The sequence below is a fragment of the Laccaria bicolor genome, genomic scaffold, assembly GCF_000143565.1.
Source record: "Laccaria bicolor S238N-H82 LACBIscaffold_9 genomic scaffold, whole genome shotgun sequence".
NCBI lineage: Eukaryota > Fungi > Basidiomycota > Agaricomycetes > Agaricales > Hydnangiaceae > Laccaria > Laccaria bicolor.
In genome coordinates this window covers 551113-561296 of record NW_001889880.1, presented here as the reverse complement: position 1 = coordinate 561296, position 10184 = coordinate 551113, and the positions used below count along the sequence as shown (strand labels likewise).

The 10184-nt window shown below is 45.2% G+C and overlaps 2 protein-coding genes across 2 annotated transcripts; both read left to right on the top strand.

The window, feature by feature from the left end:
- Positions 1-1088: 1088 nt before the first annotated feature.
- LACBIDRAFT_318823 (uncharacterized protein) lies at positions 1089-2769 on the top strand (the record flags this gene model as incomplete). Its single annotated transcript, XM_001879912.1, has 4 exons — positions 1089-1158; positions 1218-2266; positions 2327-2608; positions 2665-2769. 4 exons carry the CDS (start codon positions 1089-1091, stop codon positions 2767-2769), a joined length of 1506 nt encoding a protein of 501 aa, XP_001879947.1.
- Positions 2770-4611: 1842 nt separating this feature from the next.
- On the top strand, positions 4612-6982 carry LACBIDRAFT_234055 (glycoside hydrolase family 79 protein; the record flags this gene model as incomplete). The annotated part of the gene is made up of 7 exons (XM_001879911.1): positions 4612-4889; positions 4999-5164; positions 5215-5439; positions 5487-6006; positions 6112-6412; positions 6464-6518; positions 6569-6982. 7 exons carry the CDS (start codon positions 4612-4614, stop codon positions 6980-6982), a joined length of 1959 nt encoding a protein of 652 aa, XP_001879946.1.
- Between the last annotated feature and the right edge of the window lie 3202 nt (positions 6983-10184).

Genomic DNA, 10184 nt, shown 5'->3' with positions numbered 1-10184 from the left:
ATTGTTTGGTTTTGTTTTCATGGAGAAAAATGCAAAAAACAAAAAAAAACACGACACTTTTGGGATTGCAGTACCTCATATCTCCACAATGGGAGCACTTCAGAACATAATTCAAACAGATTCAGGAAGCTACAGTGTAGGGCTACAACTTTTGTTTTTGACCATTTTTGGTAATTGGTCATGTGACCATCATCCCAACATCCCATTACATGGACCCTGATAGGTAAAATCATTCTCCTCTTGGTTTTCTTCACTTTTTGGTCAAACCAGGTGATATTTCCCTTTTGGGATGGAACCTGAAGGCAGTGCCTGATGTTCTGTATACCATTTTTATATATATTCAATTTTTCCGCTATTTTCTGGCTATTTTTGGATATATTACTATATTTGGAATTGGACCCTGGACCCTGACAATATTACCCAACATGATGATCAGCAATGAGCCCTAATTTTTCCTGATTTTATTGCTATTTTACATTTGGAAATGCACCCTGGACCCTGAAAGGTCAGCTGCCACTAAAAATGAATATTCAATGAAAGCGCCAGGTACACATATGAAAAGTGCAATGAAATCTCCTAGGAATAAGAATGAAATATCCATTGAAAGCGCCAGGCATCCAAATGAGAAGTGCAATGAGATATCCTGGGGCTAGCAATGAAATATCCAATGAAGGCACCAGGTATATCTATGAAAAGTCCAATGAAATATCCTAGGAACAAGAATGAAATATCCATTGAAACCGCCAGGCATTCAGATGAAAAGCACAATGAAATATCCTGGGGCTAACAATGAAATATCCAATGAAACCGCCAGATATATATATGAAAACTCCAATGAAATGTCCTGGAGCTAATAATGAAATATTCATTGAAAGCGCCAGGCTTTCAGATGAAAAGCAAAATGAGATATCCAGAGATAATGAATGAAATATTGCAGGAAATCGCAATACAATATTAATGAGATCACCTAGGCCATTTAATGAAAAAACAAAATGAAATACACAGGGAACTTAATGAATGAAAATACTAGACAAAATAATGAGTTGTCTCATTGAACCTCTAGGCATTATACACATCGCCTTCCAGGCATGTGTCTGGTTTTTATCATAAGAGTGTATACCACTAGTGTGACAGAATATCCTTATCGCGAGAGTTCTGGTGAGTAATTAGTTGCACGACGATTCGTCTACTAACTCACCTGACTCTAACTAATATAGGCGAAGCTTGCTTCGTTTGTGAGAGTGACCACAATTTGGGGGACATCGGATCATTGACGACCTCGGACTGTCCACGGTGCTCGCCGACCATCACCCTTGACCTCTCTCAAGGTCAACGTGTTCTTGAGCACATTGGGGCACACATCCTATATGATCCCGCGGTTATTCAATCAATCGAGCCACTTTGCGGCCTATGCCTCCGCCCATTGCAACTTTGCCAGTTCTATCTGGCGAAAGGAAAGGGCGCGAACGGAAATTTGAGAATTAATCAAAAGACATCGAAAGGGTGTCTCGTGAAGATGAAGTACTCTTATGGAATAGCAGCAGAGTCCACTGCCTCCTCGCCTTGCTCCAACGTGCCCATTCACTGCCCGATTTGCCCCAACGCTGACCCTGCCATCTGGAAGTATTTTATGAAGCTCCATTTCAAAGAAAGGCACAAGACCTTGGATCTTACGAAGTACAAGTACTTATGGAAGCTCTCCAAATTCGAAAGATCTGAGATGAAGAAAATCTGGGTCAAACGAGGGAAGGTGACAACGAAACACACCAAAAAGTCGAAGATACCCTCGCTGATCGTTTCAGAGAGCCACCATGCAAGGATTCCTGGAATGTCAGTTGCATCTTCGTCCTTTTTGATCCTTTTTGCCGTATTGAAAGGAAATGATAGAGAAACACATCGTCTGGAGATGGATGAGATCCCTGAGCATGAGGACTTTGGGGGGATGGACATCGATGAGGCAGACAGAGGAGATTTTGACGAAGGGGAGGATGCTGAGGACTTAGACTCAGAGTGTGGCGATTTTTTGGGGGGAATGACGGACAGCATGGTGGGAGCGGAAAGTGACGGTGTTGGAGAAGACTGGATGCAAGATGGTGATTTCGCTCCTGCACGAAATTCCACGGACTTTGAGGGGGGAGTGACGGACGGCATGGTGGGAGCGGAAAGTGATGGGCTTAGGGAAGACTGGATGCAGGATAATTTCGCTCCTGTGCGAAATTCCACAGACTTTGAGGGGGGAGAATTTGAAGCGTCAATCAATGACAGCGTGAGTTCTATCAATACTTTTGGATTGATGACAGAGACTTACCTTCTACGCATCCAACAGTCTCAGAACAATCTAAACCCTGAAAGTGGCAGTGAGAACAGTGGCGAAAAGGAAAGTGGCACGAAAGCAACATCACATACTGATGAGATGTTTCCCACTGAGGTTGCCGAGCCACCAGAAGTTGAAGATCCTGAGGAGGAGTCAGGGCGGTCAAAGCGCAAAGGTGTCCCTCGAAAAGGAGAAGACCGTGACGCACTGGACAGTTGCCTTTGCGGAATAGTCCTCAACGGCTCAGAGGACGAGGTCCTCAAATGCAAACAAGCTGGTTGCGAGACCCAGTGGGTAAGTGCATTGCATTATGAGAACTGACTGATTTTCAACTCACATTATACACCTAGTTCCATCTAAAATGTGTTGAAATTGTGCAAGCACCCCGGAATTGGGTCTGCGTGGCTTGTGCGGCTTCTGGGAGAGGGCGCGGGGGGAAGCGCTCATGCAGATGATGTCATGTTTCGACTGGTAGCTACCACTTACATCATGTACTCCTGAGCTGTACCATAGAAGTTCCTGCTTAGCTACCATGAATGAAATGAAATGAATTTTCATTCATTCATGGCACCTGTTTCATTCTAGATAATTTATTCTGTTTCATTCATTCCTGGTGACTGTTTCATTTTTTTATTTCATTCCACCATGGCAACTGTTTCATTCCTTGCTTCATTCTTCACAGGTGCCTATTTCATTGTTAGAGCTGTGAAAATGATTATGTAATTGATACAAAATATTTAAATGCCTTATTTGGCAACAGCATGCCTATCTTGTTGTGTATTTGAGCCTCAAATGCAAAAGTACCCCCATATGGCCTCCCACCCCACTGCAGTAGGGCACAACACATATCAGGTATAATTGTATATTGTTTCCTTATTTAGATGTGTATTAAAACATCGAAATTGTTGCCTGAAAGAATGAAACAAAAATGAAATAACTGCCTGGAAAGAATGAAATGAAAATTCCATGGCAATGAATGAAAAAAAAAATGAAACAGTCGCCAGGAATGAATGAAATGGAAGAATAAAGCAAAAAATAAAACAGTTGCCATGGTGGAATGAAATAAAAAAAATGAAACAGTTGCCAGGAATGAATGAAACAGAATAAATTTCATTCTTGTCAGTAGAAATGAAGAAAAAATTGAAATGAAATGAAATGAAACAAAAAGTATTTCATTCTCCACGGCAATGAATTAGAATGACTTGGAATGAAACAGTTGCCATGAATGAATGAAAATTCATTTCATTTCATTCACGGTAGCTAAGCAGGAACTTCTATGGTACATGCCAGGTTTTACATGATGTAAATGGCAGCTACTAGTGATGTTTCTATTTTTAGACACGTGCCTGATTACGTTAGTTAGTTAGTCCAACCTCCAGTCGCCTTTAAAAAAAAATCGACCCCGGGTCTTTTTTTTTAATGCCAGCACCCCCTTGGGTAAAGTATTGCAAAATTCTCCAGACAATAGTGGATGAGTGCTCACTGCTTGACAAAGTTATTCTTGAGAATGCTTTTGTGTACATGTAGCCGAAGAACATTGTCCCTCCAACTTGGTCCCTGAAACCAACCTTCAGGGAACACTTGCTTGGCGCTCGCTTCACATCAAAGCTCAAGATCACTGTGCTTCTGCAATAGTTTGACAATCCGGAAAGGTCCTTGATTTACCTGGTTTTACAGCTACTACTGTAAAGCCTCCTGAGTATCCTTACTTAACTTCAGAAACAAGGAGGTCAGAGTAAAAATAGACATTACTGTACTAATCCAATCAATTCATCGGTCACACATCACAGGGGGTCCGAAATCGATGAAATTCTAAGGGGTCACAGGTCACAGGGGCCAGCAACGAAACCACCAAATCAGTCAGAAAAGGAGCAAAACTGGGGTCCTTTTTCATTAGAAACTAATTTTTTTCCCTCTGCCTCTCTCTAGCAAAGTTTTCTGAACTGGCCTAAATTATCTATAGACAGAGGGCCACTCCGACATTTCGACGAAAATTTCAGGCAGTCACACCTTCCCCGGTGACGCGACGATTGGATTAGTACAGTAGAGACAGCAGAGATTTATTTATAGCCTGTGGGTGGTAATGCTTGGGTAATACTGCCTCTCGTCCTATTGAGACGCCCCTCTTCGTACTTGCGGATCCTCTTCACAACCGGTTTGCGCAATATCCTCGTGGACCTCCAAGCTTGTACAAGTCACCCCGCCAGTCAAGACGCCGAAAAAAGCTCTAACAAGGCTCAGCGCGCTTATCTCCGGATATGATTACGCTTAATGCTGCCGTTGGGCTTGGCATTTTGATGCAGGCGCTTGTTGGTTTTGCTCAAATTACCGTTTACTATCAGCAAGGTCAACAGCCGTTGGCGAGCGGGACATCGAGTGCAACTTCAGCGAACTACACCGGCGCCGCAGCATACAATCCTACTGTTCTCAATCCACCTGACCCGCCAAACCCTGCTATTACCACCAACTTTGCTATCCAGCTGCAGAATGGAGGAATGCCAGGAGCGTCAATACCGCAGACCGGCTCATTTTTTGGATTTTCTATAGAAATGTCTGTTGTCAACCAAGTTTGTGAGTCGTTCATTCGTGTCAGATCTTCGTCGATGTCTTAATTCTTCTTCAGTAGGAAAAAACTCGTTCGTTGATTTTGTAATGAGGAGGTCAACGAGCTGACGATCATTCAGAACTGTCCTTCAAGTTCCGTTTCTCAATCTGATGGCCAACCTCGCACAGCGTGTGGGTCGGGTAAATATCCGTGTCGGAGGAAACACACAAGAGACTGCTGTTCTCGTCCCAAGCACCCCGGACGGCAAGATCCTCGAGAAGGATATCACCGGCGCATCAAACCCAGTACGTCGTTTAAACTTGTCGAGTTGATTCTCCTTTAACCACATTCTCAGACACAAACGCCACCGTTAATCTTTACGCCAGATCTCATTTATATGATGGGGAACATCTCAGCTCTCGTCGATATTCGATGGTATCTTGGTATACCCTTCAACGATACCTCGAACTTTCGCCTTGGAATCGCCGAGTTAGGGGAGGCGGTTTTGGGCGACCATCTTGTTGGATTGCAAGTAGGAAATGAGCCAGATTTGTATGTTGCGCACGGTCATCGTCCATCGGTATGGCTCCTTTCATGAGTGGCTCACGTTGTAACTGATAGCTTTAGACCTACGGTCCCTACGATTATGCAGGAGAATTCAGCACACTTGTAGAAGCGGTGGCAAATGACAGCAATATTCCGAGCAAGAATCTTCTCATTGGTCCGAACATTGCAAGAATAGCTTGGACCCCAGAGATGGTATGGAACACAGGCTTCGTCGACAAGTTCAGCACCAATCTCGCATTCCTCGCTGTGGAACACTATCCCACCGACAATTGCTATGCGCAATTCGGACTTGGCAGCCCTCACGACCCTCAAGCTCTTTTTCCAACATATCTGAATCACGGGGCAGGGCAGGCCGTCGTCGCACCGTATTTGAATTCGACCGCTTTCGCTCAAACAAAAGGAAAGCAACTGTTGATGTTTGAAACCAACACGGCGTCTTGTGGCGGTTTTGCTGGTATCAGCGACTCTTTTGGTGCAGCTCTATGGGGCCTTGATTATGGCATGCAGATGGCGAACTCAAATTTCTCCGGCGCTCTATTCCACGTTGGTGGTCAGAGCGTATTCTACAACGTAAGACTTCGTTTTTTTATGTTGTATCCCTTTTGACAAACCGTTCACAATAGCCTTTCACTCGTAAGCAACCTTTTGTGTTTAGGCCGTCACAAAGTTCACCACCCTTCTCTAGCACCCCCAACTAATCAATCGACCTTCCATCAATGGACGATCGGACCCATCTACTACTCCGCACTCGTTATGGCGGAGGCCCTCGGGCCTACGAATTCCTCTCAAGTCCTTGACCTTGTGGCCAATAGCAATAACACGTTGACTCCCGCTTATGCAATCTATGAGAATGGAAATCCCGTTAGGGTACTTTTATTCAACTACATCACCGATCCTTCAGGCGCGAACACTATCACGGTGAACATCGCTATTGGAGGTGGTCAAACGGGTCAGGCGAATGCAACCCCTTCACACGTTCAAGTGAAGTGAGTGACGTATCATCTCAGGCTTTGGCGACTTTCTAATTCTGCTAATAGGTATCTTCTTGCTCCATCGGTATCAACAAAGGGTAACTTTACATGGGCGGGCCAGGTAGGTGATCGTTGATCCATTCGTCCTTCACCGACTTAACTGCCACTCAGACCTTCGGAGCTAATTTCGAATCCGACGGCCGCCCACAAGGCACCCTGGACGTACAAACTGAGCAATGCGATCAGACGGCGAATACATGTGCCGTTACAGTCCCCGCACCGGGCGTAGCTCTCGTTTTCCTCTCCCATGCCGCTCTGACGGAGGTTACCGACGCCGCTCCGTCCACCACATTCTCTACTACATTTTTAACAAAAACAGTAAATACCCTCACTATAGATCCGTCAGTGTTGGCGACGTCCAACGGACATGCGGCGATGCATGCCAACAAGGATAATCTTGGAAGCACGAGTAAGGGGAGTATTAGTGCAGCGGAGGTGACTGGGAGATTAGAGGGCGGTGCTTTGGTATTGTCAGCGATTGTTTTCGGAGCTTTGATGGTGGGAAGAGGGTTGGTTATGTGGTGAACTAGACAATCCAATAGTTATTATCGAACGAAACCAGGACTTATCATAATTGTGTACGTACTTAGTTGTATATATACTCTGTTTATGCTAGTGTGGCGGGAATTAGGCTCTTGTAATTTGCAGCTGCAAATTTGCCCTGCAAATTTGCGCTAATTTGCTGATCAAAGCTACAAGCCCGAAACCAGCATGCAAATTAGGGCAAATTAGCGAGGTCTTGAGTGAGAGAACAACGGCAGGTTTCGGCGTCATTTTCTGTTAATGGGCATGCTAATGGCTTCGTCGAGATCGATTTTGAGCGACGTCTGTGAATTCGAGGAGTAACTCGGGATTTTGCTCACAAACTCAATCATGTAAAACCTACTTTGAAAGTCGTTCCATACGCCCGCCGTCAAATGTGCACCTAAAGAAATTCTTTAGACTCAAACAGCACGCAAGTAGTCATCAGTAAATAAGTTCCCTCCTCGCCATCGTTGATCCCCCCGTGCAGTTACTTGTGCACATAACAAAAAAGTTGGTCAAGCAGACCCTAATTTGCGTGAATTAGCTAATTTGCCCTATTTTGCGGGGCTAATTTGCGCAAATTAGCCGGGCTCCCGGGGGCTGCGCCCCCGGACCCCTACCTGCAAATTTGCCGAAATTTAGGGTGCAAATTAGGGCCTCTTTGAGGCCCAAGCAAATTTGCTTGGGAGAATTAGGGTATGGGGCTATTTCCCGCCACACTAGTTTATGCAGAGAACACCAGGCATGGTTTCGGCCGGCGCCATTGTTGTGGCCTTGAAGACAAATGAGTAAAGTTTCTTGAGTACGCTGATTGAACTCTGTAGGTGTATTCGCTTCCACCCCCGCGTAGCGTTTGAGCGGCCGCAGTGAGCCTGCGCCTGGGTTCTTTGGCTGTCTTGAATTTTCAAAACTTGGGAAATGAGGACAGCACCCTGCCTAGCGACAAACCTCCCCTCAAAGTTCTCGCTCGGCGGCGGAGAGGGGTAGATACTCGTTTCGATTCGAGCCTGGAAATTGAGACATTGAGTAAACTGCGTCGGTGCGGCAAAAATTATCGTCGGCGCGTTATCACCCCTAAACGCGCCGTGACTAATCACGTGGTTTGGTGTTGAACGCCTGTCACTAGTCACAAGATTTGTGTTTTCTCCATGCAGCTCGAGTTCAAGTTGACCTCGAGGCCAGCTACTTTGCATGTTATGGCTTGCTATTACCCTCCCAATTATCGGCGGGTCATACTTCAATTCCACCAGGTAGGCATGGCAGAGCCCCTCTTGCCCACCAACCAGTCGCTAAGAGTAAAACTTGTAGTTGACTTGTAGTTTAGAATCGCAATGGGATCGAACCGCCCAACTTGAAGAACAGCCCGGCACCCAACCAGCGCAACATTCATTTTTTTTTCAGTGTTCTCCCTCCCCACGTTATCTTCTTTCCCCTTATTCTATGGCATGGAAGAGCCCCTGACAAAATCCATTGATTGGAATACTAACGCTATTCCTTGTATTCTTGCATAAAATTGGCCATTGCGGTCGTGAAGCATGTGAGTAGACATTATATTTTCTGCCGCTGTCATACTTATCGTTGTTGAGATTGGAGAAAAAACAATTCCAAAAATACGGTAAAGACCGATTATCAACTCACACCAATCACAGAATCAACTTTCTTTGCTGCTCATGAAGCTTGTTGACCAGGACCACGACGATCAGTGTCATGCACTTTCTTCTTGAACTCACGAAGGGAGTCTAGGAGTTGCCAACGTTTTCATTGTTTGCAATTCATCTCTGTGCATGAGTTTCTTGTTGACGAACCGAAGCAGATGGGCGTGCCGAGCATAGTTATTGACGCTCTGTAATCCTGGGCCAGGTCTTTTCACAGGAGTTTTCGACCTCGAATCTTGAACGTTGACCCGCCAGGGATCACTGGATCCTTCGTGTCCACTTACACCCTTTGATCTCGAACTTATCCCTCCAGAAGCTTTGTACCGGAGTGTATTAACGGATCTCTCTAGCCTCTGACCGCCCAGTTTCTGGCTTTCTACTGGTGTTCTTCTGTCACCTGACAGTTATGATTGGGAAATGCTAGAGCCGCCGCAGCTCGTGTTCTTTTTGGTTACGACACCTCATGATGAGCCGTTCCCAGATTCAAATAATGTTGGGACGTACATCTCAGTGTATGTCCGCGAACGGTATATGATCAACTTTCCTTGGTGAAAACTGTTGGGTTCGGGTTCAGTCAATATGCATCAGTGTCGTTCGCTTAAATATGTCTATTTCAGGATAAGAATCGACATGTGTTTTGGCCAATCTACTGGGTGTATTGAATTGCCGATTCTTTATCAAGGGATAGGCTTTAAGATCCAAGAGACCATACCACTCTCCTCCGCTCCCTCCACCCAAGGTGATGGCTATTCCGCTTCTGTTGACAAGGCCAGTATGGGCAAATGATTATTCTCAAATAACCACAGGCAAGAATTCGCGCATCCTCCATGATTTCTTATCCACCCTCGGATGTACTATGTTTTCAGTTAGTTGGTTCATTGTTATCCGTAATCATGCTCATACTCAAACATGATTGTGTCATAATCTGAAGTTCACTTCCTTCCCGCGGCCTTTCATTCAAGAACAATATTATACGCGCTGTTTTAAATCGCGAGAATAAGCCACTCATTTTCCCATCTCATTTTGTGAGTAGGAGGCTCAAACTTCATGAAATCACTCAACGTACTAAGTGTAGCGATGAGATGCCTTGGCCGCTAAATGCTACATACTTTTGTGCCGCGGCGCTTCAGGTTAAGGACACCGTGGCCAAGTATCATGAGAATTGTATCTCGTGAAGCAGCCTCGTGCGCATGATGACTGCCGCGTTCTGGGAATGAACGAAGTAAGATGATGTGTTATGCACACCAAGTTACTGAAGTAGATATCAGGTTTTGAGAAGGTCATCTCAATCCCTGTGGATTCAAAGACTGCTTTTGGCAGTTTAAAATAATACTGGCTTCCCGGTATCTGTCGCGAGTCCCAATAATCGAGCAGAAATCTTTTTTTGGAAGCGCTGGTCGAGCTTTCACGCGCAGAGTACCCTAATGCCTTTATTTTGAGTTGTCAGTGCCACGCCAGTTTCCCAGTCCCCAATTAATTATGGCACTTTCCGACGACGATTGACAAAACGTGNGGCGACTTGGGACTGAACTCCGTCTACTCCTTCC